This window comes from Pomacea canaliculata, linkage group LG9 (assembly GCF_003073045.1).
Source record: "Pomacea canaliculata isolate SZHN2017 linkage group LG9, ASM307304v1, whole genome shotgun sequence".
In the NCBI taxonomy this organism is placed as follows: domain Eukaryota; kingdom Metazoa; phylum Mollusca; class Gastropoda; order Architaenioglossa; family Ampullariidae; genus Pomacea; species Pomacea canaliculata.
The window spans coordinates 22,041,532-22,061,341 of record NC_037598.1 but is presented as its reverse complement, the minus strand read 5'-3'; the positions used below and the strand labels follow the sequence as shown (position 1 = coordinate 22,061,341).

The 19,810-nt window shown below is 42.2% G+C and overlaps 1 protein-coding gene across 12 annotated transcripts in view; it reads right to left on the bottom strand.

Moving 5' to 3' along the window:
• Nucleotides 1-5,541: 5,541 nt before the first annotated feature.
• Nucleotides 5,542-19,810, bottom strand: part of LOC112572749 (myogenesis-regulating glycosidase-like) — a 104,350-nt gene continuing 90,081 nt past the window's right edge. For 5 of the 12 annotated variants that reach the window (XM_025252598.1, XM_025252600.1, XM_025252601.1 and 2 more), the window contains exons 2-8: nt 18,046-18,397; nt 11,737-11,934; nt 11,348-11,553; nt 10,849-11,023; nt 10,481-10,651; nt 10,078-10,233; nt 5,542-9,677 (exon numbers count right to left, since the gene is read on the bottom strand). In XM_025252598.1, the coding sequence (XP_025108383.1) occupies nt 9,357-9,677; nt 10,078-10,233; nt 10,481-10,651; nt 10,849-11,023; nt 11,348-11,553; nt 11,737-11,934; nt 18,046-18,138 (1,320 nt within the window). In that variant the 5' untranslated portion in view covers nt 18,139-18,397 and the 3' untranslated portion in view covers nt 5,542-9,356. Of the gene's footprint in view, nt 9,678-10,077; nt 10,234-10,480; nt 10,652-10,848; nt 11,024-11,347; nt 11,554-11,736; nt 11,935-12,925; nt 14,849-18,045; nt 19,506-19,810 lie in introns of those variants that run through there. The other 7 variants (XM_025252604.1, XM_025252605.1, XM_025252606.1 and 4 more) reach the window with 4 other exon arrangements.

Sequence of the window (19,810 nt, the reverse complement as noted above, 5' to 3'; positions counted from 1 at the left end):
CGGGTAGGGTAGACAGAAAAATACTGGCTGGGTATAACAGACTTGCCATACCATGCAAAACTGACATGCAGCTGATCAAGGCAGACCTCAGAAATGAGCCTGGTGAGTCGATGCATCTATATCCACCTGTCCACCCTCCCTCGACAACCAGTTCTGGAGGAGAAGCTTGACAGGGCGCCATTTGATACCAGTGAAGGGATGAATAAATTAAATGCTAAAAAGTAGACTGCAAAGCTAAAGATCATTGTCGCGCTGACCATCCGTTTCCGGACAGTAACTGTCATGGACCTGTTCTGATACTTTTTTTTCTCATAGTCCTGATTTCATCCACATATGCGTTGTGTGCATATGTTCATGATGGTGACTGTGAGGCACTAGACTGTGTCTTACATGATACTTCGTATAGGATGGACTTGATGGTAGAAGCAGGCATTGAGCTTTACAATTTAGCTAAGTCTATCAGAAAAAAGTTTTGTTCTTCTTTGGTGCAGCTAAAGGATGGTCACTCCTGGAAAAATGTCCAGTACCCAAAGCTCTGACATTACCACAGTGAATACAGAGTTATGTTAATCTGTGCAATTTCACCTTCATTATTACTGTTGAATATCTTAAGAAAAGTTCTGATAAACTGGATATTGTTTTTTACAAATGCCTTCATAATAATATTATGCATCTATGCATAATATTTTATCCATGGTATTTTTCATTGTAACCAGATAAAGCAGTTTTCCTGTCTGAAAAAAGTGAAAACATGTTCACGTAGCTGCATGACTCAGATAAGTTACAAGAATTGCCTCAAAATACATTTCTTCTTAAAGTTACTCTTTTATTACTAATAGAAGCAATGATATATCTTTGGAAAAAGGGGTTTTATCAACTGTTAATGTCCTTTTTTCATTGTTGGGGGCGAGTATCACAGTTGCCCATTGTTTTTGCCACCTTAATAGAGCATAAAAGTGCAAACGTCCAGTGAAAAGTGTGCAAACAGCTTGAATTTCTTGCAGTCCATACTGTGATATTGTAACACATTTATATTATTCATACTTTGACTATTTATGACAGCCTCGGTGCATGTACAAAAACTCATAAATACCTCTTTTCTAAGGAAGGAAATTAGCATCAATTAGAAAAGTATGGCCTAGGTAATTACTTTTTTTTTCTCAGTGTTCTTTTACACAAAGAAATGTATTGAAACAGATCACAATGTATTTTTGTGAACAAATAATAAGAAAACCACATTGCAAATATTTTTACCTAGCACAGGTAATCTCTTCAATAAAATAAGTCACATATTGTATCAAGTTTAACTTCATTTTTATTTATTCTGTAGCTCTGAGTACTCTGTTAATGTTTTATGCATTAATCAGTATCACAACAGTCTACAAGTTAAGTGTGTACAGAGCAGAATCTAAGGACAGCATTAAAACATCCTTATTTTCATATTCTGTTTCCCACTCTAAGTAAAAACAGTTGAGAATAATAAGAGCAATTGAGAATAATGCATGTATCATTGAACACAAGTAGCAGAGATGATTAAAGCACCTACTTGCAACTATACTTAATCAGGATTACTCGCTTCATTTGAAAATAAAATCATTTGTGTGCATTTTTAAAGAGATTGTCAGTTTGTTAGTATTATCTGCATGATCCCATTGTCATAACAGTTCAAATATTGTATGGCTATCAGTATACTTAATCTTCTTCTAAAAGATTTAACAATGTATTTAAAGCATGTAGTTATAAAATTATAACATCCTTGAAAGTGATATCAAAATGTTTACATATGAGATCATTTTGACACATGTAGACACAAGCAGATCCTTTTTGTTACTATGAATGGTAAAGGATTACATAAGAAGTTGCCTGTCAGTTTAGTTGTGTCCAAACAAATCTTACTTTCACACAGGCATGACTGTGTATAATTACTTGCCATGGAACCTTTCCGAATGACCAGCTTTGAAGAAAAATGTAATTTTTATACATCGGTTTCTGGTATTGTTTTCAATTATTGCTGTACTCTGTGTGTGTGTGTGTGTGATAATAATAATTTTTATTTAATTTTTGGGAGGCCATCTGGTCGATATCAACACCATATACTGCTGGTTACATGCACGTTAACAGTGGGTGGTTGCACAAAATCAATACCCCAATTGTGTTTGAGATTTCAACTTACTGGTAAACAATACAATGACATTCAATATTGCATGATTATATGTACAGTTATGGTGTTGTCATTTTCAGACATTCTGTTATGTTTATGACAACATTAGTAGCTTTATTTCCCTGACAGTCCTTGCACAAAAGGTGAATTTAAGCGGAGCAGGGGAATTTATGATGAAAAAGTGAAATATATATCTATTACGTATGTACTTAGAATATGCTAAGAAAAAAATGGTACAGGCCTTGCACACTTTTGTTATCACATTGTTCACAATCAGGTTTACTGCTGACGTGGTGCTAAATGATCCCATTAAGGGGTATGATTACTGGTCATATGTGTATTTTTATTTGTCATATTTGAGGCTGTTTCTGTCTGTTGGAATTGCGAAAGCATGCTAAATTTTTATCAGAGAGAATGTGTGCTGCATATAAAAGAACTGCATGAACATGTAATGCACAGTTTAAGTCTGTATGCATCATCATCAGCTTGCAAAATGATTGCCTTCTAACAACCATTACTAGATGACCCCAAAATATATATTTATTGCTCTTGGGTTTTGCATCTGAAAAAAATTTAAAAAGCAAGGATTTTATGTAAATCAATGGCTATTTCTCTTTGTTTTGGTTGTTTATACAGTCCTATTAATATTGAAATCTACATAAGGCAATTACCAAAGGAATTATACACCTTCACAATGTGATTCTGTCAGCACTGCTATCTGAATTGGCAGTTGGTGTCCAGGTTATCTTGTTTTGACAACACTGACTTCCTCATTGTAGAGATCTTGCAAAGCCAATGTAACTGTCTGATAGCTCACTAATTACGAATGAAGCATATACCCTCTTGGAGCCGTACAAGTGGCCAGATTTGCTTATATAAGGCTTACTTATTGTATTGGATGCATTAAATTGTCTCTACCATCATTGCAGTCCCTCAAACGTGATTTATGTGGCTTACATGTGTTGACTTTTAGAACCCCTAACTGCCCTAGCAGCTTTTTGAAAACAGTTTATATTTACGTACATTTGCTTTCTTCGCTTCCATTTTATTCGCCTTCCAAAATCAATATATATAAATAAAATACTGGCGCCATAACAAGCCTTCTAAGAGTTACAGCCCTTGTTGTACAGCAGATTAAAAAGTTTTATCTGCGCCACAACCCAATAATTATAATGTATTATGGTATGCTAGTGAATTCAAGCTGATATTTAAAAAATTGCGTTAAAATAAGATAATCCCAATAGGACTCAATAAGTAACATAAGAAAACGCCTGAAGTAATTATTCCGTACTGTTTCTGTGTGACCCACGCAGTTTTTATTCCATAGTTACTGACCCAAGTATTTAAGTAATTTCATTAAGATCTATTTTCTGAATTTATGTATGCTATTGAACTACAGCTGACGGAGAAAAATATTTGCACTTATGATTAAACACGTTTCGAAAGGTTCTTTGAAAGAGCATTTAAGCAGGTATAATATATATCGTTCGCTGCCTCAGTTTACAGCAGACGACGCAATGTTGTTATGAACCGTGCATTTGTTTTGGTTGTTGTTGTTGTTTGTTTTTTTTTTGGGAAGAGGGGGATGGTGGACGTGATTTTATTAAGATCTATTTACTCGACTTATTATATAGATAAGATGCCTATAATAGCGAATTCCTATGACAAGAGAAAGGAGAAATATAAACAATCCCGATATCGTGAATGTGAAACCGGAAGTTCGACTTCAACGTTTAAGGATCGCTGAATATTTGTTTACAAAATTTGTGTTTACCACGTGTCCACCTACACAAAATTACAGTAAAACATGAACACGACTATGCCAAACAAAAATGACAAGGTCTATGCAGCATCGACTGAATGGCAACAGGCCACAAAGCGAGTCGCCACATTGGACATAAGCTAGCGTAGCTGTGCACTGTGATTGGTAGAAGTCTGGAGTACGGCAACATACACTGTGACCGTGGGCCGATGTCTTGTGGTCACTCGGCCACTCTGGCGGTACTCTCACCGCACTGAGTGGGGATACACCCAGGCGGATAAGGTGTTTTAAAACAGCTGCAATCCAGTAATAAGTAATGTGAAAACCAGTTATTCTCAAATTCTTTAGGAACATACATAGACATGCAGTTCAAAAAGCAGCATTTGTGAATATACTCTCACACACACACATACTAGTCATACACCATTATCCTGTCAACACCAAATATGGAGAATCATTACATCACAAAGGAGAAAACCTCCTCACAGCTTTTGGCTATCAAAACAAAACTTAGAGAATGGAGGTAAACAATGATCATGCGAAGGATATACATTATACTCCATGACCTTCCTGAATGAAGAAATCGTGATCTTGGCTTTTGTCCAACCCCAGCCGGAGCCATTCGCGCACTCACAAATCTGACAAAAAGGCACGGACAGGAGACTTACAATTTTATTTCCTTAATATAGAATGTATGTAGTGCAACTGATGTAGTAAGAAATACAGAAACTACAACTATGGTGAAACTTTCTTTGCGAAACGACTCCATCATCTTGAGTTAAAACCAAGGCCGAGAGCGAGTTCATGTCCCCGGAGCAACGCGCAAGAGGAAGAATGAGAAAGGGAGGTAACAAGAGCTAACGTTGATGAGACTAGTGATGGCTTATCTCCCTTGAATCATGAACAACTTATTTCATGACTCATTGATAATAATTTTGAAAAGTAAAGAAAGTAAATAAATACACTCACGCGCGCACACAGATAATATTTGTGTGTTTTTGAGAAACAGAAGTATCCACAGCGAGATGATGAAGCTAGCGTGTTCGTTTTCACAGACATGCGAGCCGTTGCCTGCTGTATGATGCCAGTCATGTCCGCCCTCTCCAAGTCTTTGAAAGACTGATCCTGTGGGAGGTCCCTTAGAGTCAGACATGAAGTAGTAGCACAGTTTAAAAATACTTTCTGGAACAGCAACACACCATCAGTGTCTTTATTTTGTGTGTCAGTCCGTATTTCCTTCCTTTCTTTACTTTTTAAAAATGTCGTGTTATCTTTCGGGTTTGTTTGTTTTTTTTTCTTTTTGTTTCTTGTTTGCTATGACCACACTTTCTTAGACCTGAAGAAGACTTTTACTCTAGTCATGTTTTGCTTCCGAAAAAGGGGAAAAATTAATACTCGAATGAGGCCTTTATCGGCTATGGTTAGTGGAGTAGTGTGTCGCCAGGTAAGACAACAAACAATAAAACTAAAAAGAACGAATGAAGGAAGTTTTTAAAGAACTGAATAGCGATGTGGTGGACAAGGAAGTTAACTATTGTTATTTTTTTCCTGATTCTTTTTAAGTCCATAAAGGCGGTCAGAAGAGTATCTGATGACAACAACAAACAAACAGCAATGTGCTTTTTTCATCGCTTTTATTTCGTTGTCGAGTGTTTGTTTTAGTCGGGCACCTGCTTTGAAGAATGTTTAATACATCAAAACGTACACAGCATCCTTCTAAACTCGGATAATTTTCTTATTCTTGCAATGACAATGATTTGTATCTTGCTTCTCATCTGACTTTGCTATGAACATGTCTTCTTGCACACACTGTACACGTGTGAGTATGTAACAATCTTTTGTCTTAGTGTGCTGAAGGGTTTTTATGCCAAAGACAAATTAAGACAAGACTGATTAAGATTTCGAGCTAAACTGTTCTATGCACTTGATACCTTTCTTTATTTCATCACACACAGCTTATTATTCCTTCTTTAAATAAACATTTGAATGAAACCTTTAGCGTGACATCAGCAGACATTTTTATTAATTTATGCTTATTCATTTTTGATATATCAAGGTCTGTCCCGATGGATGTTACTGTTTCATTAATTTAACATCAGCATCATGGAAGACTGGTTCAGTATAATAAAGAATATGTTCATCAGCTTCTTAACGATACATCAAAACCGGTAACAAAAACAACCTTGACAAAATATTTGTCTGGAGTCTCAGTATAAGCATAAACTCATTTTTGTACATATTCTTTCACATTCACAATCATCATTTTAAGGGTGCACCTGCAACTTAAAAATAAAACAATTCGATGAACAAGAAACATGATCTGCTTGAATGTCATACGGATATCTGCCATTTCAATCTGAGGTCCTTCCCTACAAAAAGAATTTTGTTTTACTGCATTCTGACCACAGCTCCTATCAAGCTGGTGTTGGTGTGTTTGTGTGTGTGAGTGAGTAATAGATACAGCAGAGAGGGGAACACTTTTGAGGGAGGGTGTATGAAATAGAAAGAGAAAAAAGAGAGTTCTTTTGTGATTCCATGCCAAAAGGAATACAAGTGTCAGAAAATTCAAAACAGTGTTTGATTCAAATTCACATCACGTGACAAATATTTAAAAAAATGAACGATGAGCAACCGATACAAGATCGCATACATCGTCTGACCCTTCCTCAGTCACACTGTCATCTATCCTTTCCTCAATTACACGCAATTGTTTTAAGGTTTCGGGGATTATACCAAATTTCACTGTGATATGCTTGCAAGATCCCATATATATAGAAAGAGAACAATACATAAGAAATACTTTCATACTTTTGACGAAAGACGCCCCCCCTCCACGACTGGCTGTTGCCTCAGGACACTGATCTCAACAAAAGACCCTCGTTACACAGCGGAACACAACAAAACAAAGTTAAAAGGAAATAAAAAAGACAAGTTAGAAAGATAAAAAGAAAGAAAGAAAAAGAGGAATAAAAATTAACTATTTACATAAGCTTTGTCCACGATAATCAACACACTATCCTTCTCATTGTTTCTCAGCGTAGAAAGAAATACTAAACAAAATTATCTTTTTTCGTAGGAAACAAGTTTACAACATACACCAACATACATTCTATATGCAAATGTTTTGTGGTCCTTTTATTATTCATAAAAAAATATTTTTACTTGGGATCATGTATTCATGTTGACATTTTTTTTTTTACATTTTTTGCAATTTTGGAGTAATTCTTTTTACAATCCTGTTGAAATATTTTAAATATCTTTTTTTTTAAATCCTAATCAAAACTGTTTTTTGTTCTCGCAGTTCAAAGAAAATATTTAACAGTTTCTTGCAGTTATGCTATCAGATTCGTTAAAAAATAAACTCTTGAACGAGTGTTTAGTCGAGATTAAAGTACTCGTGATTGCAATTTTTCACAGTGGGGCAAAAGATTCGGAAACTGAAAAAACATCCAGGCAGACTACGTAGCTTTCCTACAGGTGGCAACAATCCACAGAATTTAGTCTTGTTCTGGTTCTTTCCTTGGATCAGATTGTCTTCTTGTTTGAGTAAACTCTGAAATCATTTCTAAGAACTTTCCCGTTTTCTCAGCTTTCTCACTCAGATTTTGAACTCTGAACCATTTCAGCTGAAATCGTTGCATGAGACAAAGTATGCATCCGACATACATCTCATTCTCACTTACCTCTCCATCTCGTTTTAAGTCTGATTAAATTTTAAACAGAAACCGAGGATACTACGGTGTGTGTAGTATCGGTGCTTTATTTCGTTTTGGGTAAAATTTTCATGAAAATCCTGTAAAAGTGTAAATCTTTCTTTAATTGGCTCTCATCGTGACAAGACCTGTTCTAACAAACTCGAAAAGTAATCATATCAAACACGATCGGACTGCATTTTCACAACAAATACGTTATCCACTTGAGAAAAAAAAAAAAAAAAAAAAAAAAAAAAAAAAATCCGCCTAAAATATGATAATGTCTAGACATCTAAAAACTATTTTTCAATATTCTCAATGTTTGGGTCATTCATACTAAGAACAATTGCTGGCTACTTAGCCTGTCATTGCGAGCTGGTTTAAACGGGAAAGTGCTTCTACCTCGTTGTGATTTCACACCTGGTCCTAGCATGCGATTCCTTGTGGTCCCTTTGGTTCCTGAGCAGGTAAGAAGTATTTACATACTCTACTGGCGACGGTGCGCGTCAAGATTTTCAAGTTTCAATTTGTCCTCGGCGCAATTATAATCTACTAATTCTACTTCTCATTCAAATATTTTATCTCAACATGATAATTTCTAATAAAAAAAAATTGCATTAAAAGCAGATAGTAAATGCATCATTGTTAAAAAAAAAAAAAAATTATTCTTTTGCTTGTTAAGTGTAATAGAACCCATTAAGACTCGACAGTTCACCGGAACGTATACACGGTTCTGTGAGCTATGAACCACAAGTCTGTCTTTTTCAACAATTTTTGCTTCAAAACCAGTCTTTTCAGTGGCACAGCAGTCTGATCGTATTTCGACTTTCTTGGTCGAACCTTTGTCGAAATGTCCTAACATAAACATTTCTGCACAGTCGAAAACGAAAAGACGTCATGAACAAATAATAATAACAACAACAACAGCTGAAGTTTAACGCTCCTTTCCATTGTACACTTTCATTCGAACAAAATAAGCGACTTCGTTCAGTTCTATTCGATAGTTGTACAAAATTTTTGGGCCTTGCACGAGGATGTTGTTTTTCAACCGGTCTCCCCAGACCCCAGGAGGGACGTATATGTCCCGCACTGTCACCCCTTCGCACAGAATGGGTGCGACAAGTAGTTCGTCTCCCACTAGAAACTCGTCTTTCAAACCCATGGCGTGGACAGTCTGGTTTGCTGGGTCCAGCCACCAGGCAGGCCGCAGGATGGGCAGGCCGGCCCCCACGTCCCTGGCGACTTTCTCAGACTGAATGGTGCTCATCACGAGGGTGGAGTGCAGGAGACTGAGGTTCTTGGCCTGGTTCAGAGCGTCCTCTGACTGCGACCAGGGAGCCCAGGAAAACTTAAATGCTGGGAAGAAAGCCGCCATCTGCATCCAGCGGATGAAAAGATCGGGGAGAGTCGGTCAGGTGCTCGGACAATCCATCCGCCAGGACATATGGATATCCCAGCATGCCAAGCGTCAGGGCCTTTTGGATGGCGTTGTCCAGACACAGCCGGTTGTCCTTCCGCACCACGTCAGTCATGACCGCCACCAGCCCCGGGCTGCGCTTGGATAGGACCGCATGGTCTTGGATCAGAACCCTCTTGGGGTCAAACAGCGAGTCTCCCACCAGCTGCTTGAACCCTTGCAGCGATAGGGTCGGGTCGGAGAAGGTTGGGCGGTAAGGCAGCCATCCATCCTGACCGTAGGCCAGCCTCAAGCTCCGAGGCTTGACCAAGTCCAGCACCGGTTTCATGGAGTTGCCGAACCACGTGCGTGCTTCCGGTCGCGTGACGTCCACCATGGCGCCGGCCTTGTCTGGCGGTAGCGGGTCAGGCCCGGCACCCGTCCACCGTCGTCCCGCACGAAGAAGTTCTCCACCACCGTGTGGAAGTTTTCCACGGAGCGGTAGTCAAAGTAAGGGGTGACCTCCAGAGAGAGGCTGCACGCAGTCTGAAGTAACTCCGTCAGGTTAGCCAAGTTTGCGAAGCGAGCAGGGTCAAAGGTCAAGTCGCCGTGCTTATCTTGCCAGTCCCCGTCCATCACCAGCAAGCTGCAGTTCATGCCATTCGTCTGCAACAATAAAAAATTACAGGTACTCCCGTGATCTTCCCGTGATACGGTCGAATGGAAGTCAGTCTTGGTGTAGGGTAATCAGCTTTGGGTGAAGACCAACTCTTCCCCCTTGCGGCCTTGGGTCTGCCACCCCTCTACGATATCAGATACCTATTCCACAGCCCCTGATACAGCCTTAATGAAAGGGTTACCTCCCCTCGTGCAATATCAATCACTTAAAACTGAAACAATGAAATTCGTAATCGTTGATGTTAAGTGGAAACATTAACAATAATGTTTGCCTTGTCAAAAACTTCTACATTCTTCGACTTTTATTGACCTGATATAGAATTGTAAACACAATAAAGGACGAAAGTGTTGTCCTGCTGACACAAATGTCCAACGGACGATGTTTTACCTTCAGTTTGGTGACGAAGTCTTGAATGTGGGTCTCGTTATAACGCTCCGTGCCGGCTAACTCCTTAGCTGACCATATGGGGTTCAATATAACCTCCCTCGGAATGAGGTCGACAGGTGTCGCTCCACGTACGAGCGTTTTCATTACTCGGTGAGTCTGAAACATTCAGCAGGTCGTCTGCTCTTTATTTTCAAGTTGCACCCTTCACAAAACTATCTGTGTGTCTTTCTTTTCTCTTGTCGGTTTGTCTTTCTCTCTGAAGGCTCTTAATAAATATCTTACTCACACTCACACACAAACGGACGAGCCACTAACCAGTTTAACACCTACCCGTTTCGTCTTTTCTTACCCTGACTAGGCTTGTCGATGGATTACGAGTTACTCAACAGGGTACCTGGCTTACCTGGTTAATATCTTGACCGTTACAGATGGTGTAGTTAAGGAAGGGCAGCCTGCTTTGATATGTTTGTCCGTAGAGAGGCCCAGTGTAGTTAGACACAACACACAGGTAACCGGGCCGCGAAGTATTCCATTGTAAGGTGATTGGCTCGTCAGCATTGAGCAGCAGACCCACCTGGAAAACCCAAACGGGTACTTAATTATGTGCACAACTACTTACCCAATGTATTCAACGATACAAATCGTTTTTATAGCAAGACAGAGGTGAAGAGTTCATCCACGTCCATCACTGTCACAGCCAGCTACCCCGTATGCAGAACACGTCACTACCAGCAGCAATCGCCGTATTTGTCTGTGACGTCACGTACTCACCCCTGTGGAAGACAGCCAGTACGGTTGAAAGACGTTGCTGAAGACGCCGTTGTTGCCCATTCGGTACGGGGTGGGCACGTAGGAGAAGTTTCCCTGTACGGGCCACGTGCCGTCTGACTGGTTGGACGGCCCGTACCACTCGGCGGTGCCCAGGTTGAAGCAGTCGTAAGGAACACTGTTGGGTAGAGACGGATGTCTTTGACTGGACATGACTGGTCAGTTGGTGTTAGAGTTAGTCAGGTGGTCAGTAGACGGGTTAGTAGCTGAGTGTGAGATAGTGAGTGAGCGAGTGTGACAGACATGGAATCGTTGGAGAGTTTTTAATGGAGGAAGAACAGAACAATCTGAGAGGACATCTGCTGTAAAAATTACAAGACTTAAGAACAGCGGCGACAACGACATCAACAATCAACAGCTACCTCTACTGCGACTATTACACTTCCACCACTGTTGTATCTGAAGCTAAGTTTAGAAGAAGAACAAACAACTGGCCACCTACACGGAGGATCTCAGGGTTTCCCAGGATACATTGTAGCATCCCACTGTGTCCGTCCCTCCATCGACTCGCTCCTGGAAGAAGTTGACCCGCACCACGGCGTTGTTTTTCCACAAACATTCTTTGGAGTTGGGGTTGTCTTCCTCCACCAGCTGACAGTGCATGGGCAGCTGCCACTGCGGGATGTCCTGACCCAGCAAGACACTGACCTGCACACAGAGCGAGACAACGGCAGCTGTCATTACACCTAGAACTGCGATTACATAGTTACACCCACAGCTGTAAGACATAAACATACAAATAAAAATTCACGCAAACATACACACAGACATAAGCAGTCATACACAGATCATTCAAAGTGTGAGGTGTCCAGTCAGACACCAAGGATGTACCTCATCATGACCATCAGACAGGGTCAGTATCCGCTTCCTGGGGTCGAGGAATATCTTCTGGCGGGCCGAGTCCTCCTGCTCGGTCTTGTCTCGGTAGAACCAGCCCAGGGAGATGAACAGCACGCTGATGATGAAGATGGCGACCACGAAGATGTGAACCCGATACTTGGCCAAAATCTCTTTCTTGCTCATCTGATTCTGCAATTACATCAGTCGGTCAACACCACCATTGCTTCAACAACGCCACCCTCTTCCCTGTTATCGCAATAATCATCGTTTTGTCATCATCGATAATGATGATGATGTGTGTGTGTCACACCGAAGATTATCACGTGTAATGATTGCTAACGCTCAAGTTTTAAGTTGAGACCAAGAAATAAATTCAGGTTGTATCTGAAGAATAAACTCAGGCTACTACCCACTCTAGTAAAATATCTTGTCACAGAAGGTATGTCGTTGCGCTAAAAAATTCAAATCACAGGTGAAAGAGACAAAAGTAAACAAACAAAGAGATCCACCCGTGTGAGTATTTACTGCTGGCAATGGAACCATAATTATATTCGTAAAGTGATCAGCCAGGTCGTTAGTTAATCAATCGCCTTGGTCACAAATTGTCAGCGGAATACGGGTAGCCAAGGTCTGTGTCCGTACCCACAGCCTCTGCTTCATTGAGTGACGATAAAACAGATGACATCGACGACAAAACAACGATCGTACGCAAACTCACACGTCACGTGCCTCTGGTTGTCAACATGCAGCAAGCAGTTTGTAAACATTACCAACTCGGAGCTCAGCCCATGTCACAGTTAACCCACACACTCGGAACAGGTAACAACAAACGCAATAAACAGCATCCTCCACTTTAACCCTCCTTCTCCCGTCAGAGAAAGGTTGGGACAATAACTATACAACCGGAAGACTGAATAAGCTTTCACATAAAACTAGAAATGGAGAGGTTAATTAAAATAAAGACACACCTGTCACAGCTCGCAAAGGTAAGACAATAGTCAATCAAGTAAGTCAGGAGACTAAAGACATTAAAAATATCAATTGTCACAAGTCTCCGTCTCATTTTTCTTCTCATTTATTTACATTTTAACTATGACCCGCAACTACACTTAGCTATAAAAATAAAGGCCTCGCTTCAGGTGTAAACATTTCCACCTGCCTCTCGAGATCAACAACTAACCTCTCCAAAAATGAAGGGGGGGTTGAGGTGAAAGAAAGATAACAGCTGCTGAATCACAGACAATGACGGGTAGGGGCTTCGGACGAAGACGGCGATGAGGAGAGAGAGAAAAATTTCGTCTCTCCCGTCGTCGTGACGACCGAAACTGAGGACTGACGAGTTGAGTTGTGGCCTCCTGCTACAGGTGATGAGGATTCTGCACTCAGCGACCTCGACAGCAGGGTCCTGGGTGTGGACAGCGGTCGTTCCACGTGCGGTTCCGAAGCCCTCCGAGGCCACGAGGGAGATGCTGGGAAGGATCCCTCCTGTCCGTTTTCGGAGTTCGTCGGGTCTTCCCGGGATGACGTCACTACGGGTGCCGATGCAGGCGGCGATGACGTCGACGTGGCAACGGCCTGGCCGCGCCGGAATCTCGCCGGGTGGTTGTAGGCTGTGATCGAACCCAAGTTCGGGGAGGGTGATCGGGATACGACGACGACGACCCGTGGAGAGGACGCTGACACGTGCGATGCGGAGCGACGCACAGACGGCGCATGCGGGGGTTTGGAGGACAAGTTGGACGGCGGAGGATAAGGAGCGAGGGACAGGGCTGCTGGCGATAACAGCATTGTCTCGCCGTTTCTCGCGGACATCGTGAGCTCCGACGACCGGCGGAGCGGGGGAGGAGTTGGCGACCTGGGGACCACGACCACTCGCGGGGAAGACGCCGCTGCATGAGACGTGGACCTGTGAAGGACGGGAGGGGAGCGAGGGAAGTGGAGAGACGATAACTGACTCAGTTCTGGCAGCGGCGGCAGCGATGGAGACCTCCGGAGGATAGAGTGGTTGTTGTGGTGATGGTGATGGTGGTGGTGGTGAGCGCCGAACGCGATGTCTGTTGTTTATCGCCGCGTCATCCATCGTCACAGGAGACGTTGGCGACAAGGCGAACGTCATCGACAGCGCCACTGTTGGTGCAGTAGACATGACCCCTGGTCTTGACCTCACTCCTGGCGAGAAATGATGCTGACGGGATTTGGTTCACAGGAAGATTCTCAAACTCCCCGTGGGAGGACTTGCAAACTCAGAACTCTCCCGAGAAAAGTATTTGTGTTTGATTTCTGTTACATACATGTTGTCGGCAACCACACAGAAGCACCCACTATTTTCCTATTCACATTTTGACAACAGAAAATTGTTTTGGATATCCACCTCTTGATCTATCGAGCTAAACTCGCATTATTTCTACCTGAGATGACCTATTTTTTTCTTCTTGATACTCGGTCGCACGCAGACTTTCTTCTTCTACCATCACGTGCAGGTCTCTCATACAAGCAGCATCCGTATCACTTCCACGTTCGAATCCACAAGTAACACTGAACTACTTTTTGGTCGCACGGACTGACCCTGCCTCAATGCTCAAAACTTTCTTCTTCAGTACCTCCAGAACTAACCGAGGGAACGATGAAAACTACTCCTATTCTCCATGCACCCGTTGTTGCCAAAACCCAGTGTCATCCATTTTCCTCTCGGATTGAAGACGAGACCCTGCGTCGTCTTTGCTCATCAAACTCGATTTGTTAAAGAAAATCGCGAAAGTCACCACCAAACGTTCTCAAGCAGACAAAACCGAACTTGTTTGCCACTTCGGGTCACACACCAGGAGCCGAATGAGAAACAAGGGGACGGAGACGGTAGAGAAAGAGTAGCAGACCCTGTGAATGGCGGCCTGACAAACAACAATGGAAGGAAGGGGAAGACGAAACCTGTCAAAATTTCCCGACGAATCAAAATCACTTTGAGGCCCGGTGAGGAAACGAGCAGCGATGGCTGCATCCCCTGTCACCTTCCCCAACTTCGCCCTCGTTAGAGACTCTGTCCAGAAAACGGAGTTCGCAAAGTTCCCCACATGCAGACCCTCCCTAACAGCGAGCTTGGTAAGAGGGAGGAAGAGACGGAGGGAGGGGAAAAGAAGAAAAGAGCGGTTCGCACATAAAAGTAGCATGAAAGAGATTTATTATGTTTTGTGGATTATGCAGTTTTCTTATAACTGGACAAATAATTGTTTATAGGAGTCGCTTATTTCGCGAACACTAGGATGCTTGTCAGCATTGTATTCTTCATGTTGGTTTGTATCTTCTCGAGTTTTGCTGATCGATTTTGTTGTTTTGTTGATTTTGTTGTTGTGGTGGTGGTGGTTTGTAAACCGCTTGGGAACTGGTAGAGATGCTATAAAATCACATTAACATTGTTGGAATTAACCAAATATTTGTCACGAAGACCTAAAAGATAAATATTTGAAAATTCAGAATAAGGTCATTATATGTCTTCATCTTTTGAAAAGTTAAAACAAACACATATCCAAGCGGCTTAATTTTTTTGCTTGGTTGAAAGGGGTAGAGGGAAGGGAGGTGTTAAAGACGCTCCCACCCTTTTCTGGGGGGACACTCATTTCCCTTCCTACCACTCAGTCTGTAACTACGGGGTCAGGAACTCGTTTAACACGTGGGTGGAGTGGATACACGGGTATAGAACTGATGGTGGGACAACTCCGGTTGTAGATGTTCTCTAATCAGTAGGCTAGAGCAGTTCAAATGTTGTGTATCAAACTTGTCCGATGTATGCCAGTACAGACAAGCAATATTATGGAGTCATACAGTCTTATTTAACTACATTTATTGACATGTCATTGTATCAAAAGAGAATAATTTTGCAACAATGTTGAATAAGGGTCAGAAGCAATTAACCAATATAATTAACCAATATAATACTTCTTTCAAGTCTTTGTCCCTTAAGGTGGCGACTAAAAATCTTCTCATTAAGCACTACAAATCGTATAAACGTCTCATTTTCACAACTGCCATCTAGATTATCTTATATCCTTCAACAGAAAATCTAACGATGGAGACAGAGCCACAAGCAGAGGTGACATTGCTGGACCTTTGAGGATCTGCGTCACTTGCAGGGAAACGTAACACCAAGTGACATAAACCTCTCTACACCCCTAACCCCAGCCTCTCTCATTTTCAGCAAATTATCTTTCGAGGCAGCCGCGCCCACCCAGGTTTCGAACCCCCTTTTCGCTGCGTAATAGCACCTCAAGTCCCTACCTGCCGTGATGACGTGTAGCCCGGGAAACAGGGGACGCAACTGGTGAAACTTGATCGGGAAGGGGGCGTCAGGCAGGATGAGGAGGAAAATGAAGAAGAAAAACTGTTGGAAGGTATTCTTGAGCAGTTTACACGGGAATCTCTTTCACGTGCCAAGCTGCGGTCGCGAGTCTCCCTTCAGCCCTGGATTGACACATGGGGCTCGGGGGTAAGAGGTCATAGGACGAAGAGGTCAATGTGTCTTGTCAAAGGACCTGGCTTGATGTTGCTGATTCTCTCTCTGTCTCACACCTGTGATTGACTGCGACAGAGCGATGTGAACCCACCAAGATATCACCGTGAATGGACAGGTAACTTCCCAGGGACCAGGGACTTCAAAGGGACTCATTAAACTGCAGATACCAATTAAAAAACAGAGTAATAATTATAGAAGGCTAAAATTGCATGGCTCGTCCTGTAACCACCAACTTAAGTTTTTAAAGTTATGACCTGATGGTTGTCCCATACGACTTGCCATGGAGGACTAAATAGGACGAACTGTTTCAGTCGAGGTCACGCCTGAGGTTCTGAGCGGCTCCCCCAGTGTAAACACTCCGCGATCCCCCAACTTTTCGCTGCTCGGTGGTATGTAAATAACAAAGAGGCAACTGCAGGCTGGTTAGCAGTGCTCGTGGTGTATTTATTCAGAGGCAGCTACACGTACACTTGTATAAAGATGGACTCTTGCGCCGAAACTCAGACAGACCCCGGGTGCATCTTGTAACCAAACTTGCTTAAAACCAATATGGAACATGAACCGATTGACACCTACCTTCTCACTTTGAAATCACAGGAGTTGGAGAAAAACAAAAAAAGTATTCAACTTTATGAGTGTATAGAACTGTTAATTTAAAAAAGAAAACGAAAATACGGAGGCAAGGCTTTTAAACACTGAGACAGTAACACACTGGGAGTTCTAAGATGGCGGCTTGTCGCCTTCAAGCAGTCAGCCAGGGTCTGTCCACTTGTTTCAGATCCGTAAACTAGTCATACACGTGCTTGTTTGTTTGTTCACAGGTCTGATGGTCGTTTTGTGCCAGAAGTTTGTAGTCTGCATTCTAACCGGTGTAATGGCCCACGTGACACAGTCCAACGAGTACAACAACGGCAAACACTCCCCACTACTTAGTCATGCATCACTTCCCCCACTTTTTTTTTCAGAGTCACACCCTGGGGTGACCCCCGCTGTCAGCAGACATGCTCCCGGCAAAGATCGGTGGAAGGAAACGAACAGGAAAAAGGATAAGGCGTGTAGTTTCCATGGTTACTCGTGTCGGTCGGAGGTTAGCGGGTCAAGAGGCACGTTATGTGCAATCATGCACTTCATGACCTGCGAGTACGCGGCGGAGCAAGAAAAGTAAGTATAGAAGTGCAAAACCACTGAGTATTCATGTCCAACAGATTTCATAAGTTGTACATTTTTATGATATATATATATATCTCGTGTGTGAGTGTGTTTGAGTGTGCGAGCGCTCATCCACAGAGATGTATAGACAGCAGGAGACAGATAAACAACACAGATAAACAATGCAGATAAACAAGCGTAAAACATTCAATTACTCATCCGTAGATGCTAGCTAAGTAAGTAACAATAACAGTGGACAGGATAATGTTATCTTCATGTTAATTCAATCTCGGAGTTCACTTTTACTAGACACACAACAATGCCTCTAAAATACTCCCCTCCTCCATCACACACACACACCTCCTCCAAGTCTGTTGTCATAACAACAGTTTCAGTCATCAAAGTGAGGTTCATCTTCACTGAAAGTATCACCATATATCATTAGACAGTATTCCTCGGCTGTAAGTGTAGGGCCTTATATCACGATAGACGGGACTTTGTTTACTACTCGCGGTAGCTCAGATTTATGAAACATCTCGAGACTGAAAGAGGTTATAATTTTATGGCTGAGGATGAGAGAATAAAAGTAAATACCTCTCTAAATCACAGACAAGCATGCAAAGGCACGAAAAGACCGTGACACTTACCTGCTTTTCCCGGGGAGGCGCATATTTGACTCCGGTGTTCTTCTTGCTTTTCAGAAATAATCTGAGAAACCCTGGTCGTCGTTCGAAGCACATCTTCCAGAAGTTTCTCTGCTGTCTCGCGAGATGATGTGCTTCGATGGCAGAAGTAGCGAATTAAACTGATGGCAACTCTGTCCTTAAAACACTGGTTGATGACAATGTCACCAAATACGTCACTCCTTCCGTGTATACGTCACTCCGTGTCTGACGATTCGCTGTCAAAGATCACGTGACACTTCCGGGAACCCCGACACACGCCGCTAACCTTGAAATGATGAAAATTCCATTTTTTGGTGTGAAACGATCCTTCTACCTGTGAACGAACGTTAAAGAACCATCCCTGAGATGTCAGCTTGTCCTGAACCTGTCATCAACGACTCGAGCCGAGGTTTGCGCCTACACATGCTCACAGCTCTTCCCCACTCACCCCCCTACTTCCGGAACTACTGAGTTGTCTCCGCCCAAGCGTGCAAAGGGGATGTTGGGCGTATCAATCCCAAACTTGCACAGCTGTGATCGTGAACTGGTTTCAAGCTTCACGCGAGATCAGCGAGAGAGAGAAAGGAGAGAAATGCGAGTATAAACTCTGTTCACGTGCCGTGACGTCAGTACTTGGCGGGGTACAGCCAGCAGTTCTGTCTTACCCAAGCACCCGCGGGGTGTTACTTCTCAAAGCTGACCCTTGACCCGATTCCCCATGACCCAAGTGAAGGTCGGTGACGCAATTACTGACGACTGTGAGTTGTGAATGTCACGGAGTCAACTCGACCTCGCTCTTCTCTCCCTCGCTCCCCTCTCCCCCTCCATCTCCATCAAACACCCCCATCCCAACCTTCTGATTACCGAGTCATTACCAAGTTACGGGTTTAGAAGTCATGTTAGAAAACTTTGTTACGATTTCTTGTACAAATATCGGGCTCGAGTCTCAACAATTTTAAGAAATTATCTATCGGTCGTTCTATCTATCGTCACCGAGAATATGAAGACTGCGCGAGATAGCTGACTCCAAACTAAACAGCCATCAATTAACATTAAATTATTGCCTATGATCCTCCGCACATTGAATGCCATAAGGAAACACATTTTTTCAAAGTTACAAGAAAACTCGACTGTCATGATCATCACACAATTTAGTCAGCTGGTCAACTGAAATACAGCGAAGCACAGACTCTAAAACAAACAGAGGTAAACATGTTAGGACATTGCACCAGGCTGATTACATGGAACGAAGAGGTAAACAAGACCCTAAAGGCCACCTCCTGCGTGACCTATGAACCCAAGAAAACAATGTTAGCGGTGATTGGCGATGGCTTCGTTGTTATATCTTTAACCAGTGAAAGATCTTGATAAGATGGTTTAGCCGAGTGGTTAAAATCCCGACAGTATTTTTTGTAACCATTCCGGTTACTTTAAACTAATAATATGCTCCACGGATGTAATTATAATCAGTCATCGTAAATCTTAATTCTAGAACACCCGTGATAAATTCCTGTCTGTGTAAAGAAAACCATCAAAGCAAACTGGTTGCCGATGAGGCGTAATCATCTGCTGTAACAAGTAAATATATAAAATTAAGTTTACAATATTTAAAACGATTTTAGCCTCGATCTTATCAATTCCGTTCCCTCATTTTCATCTTACGCCAAAAAAAATACATATTTTTAAAGCTCGTACTGTTTAACAATGTTTGTACATTATCTGTTAAAGAAAATAATAGTCCCGGGTT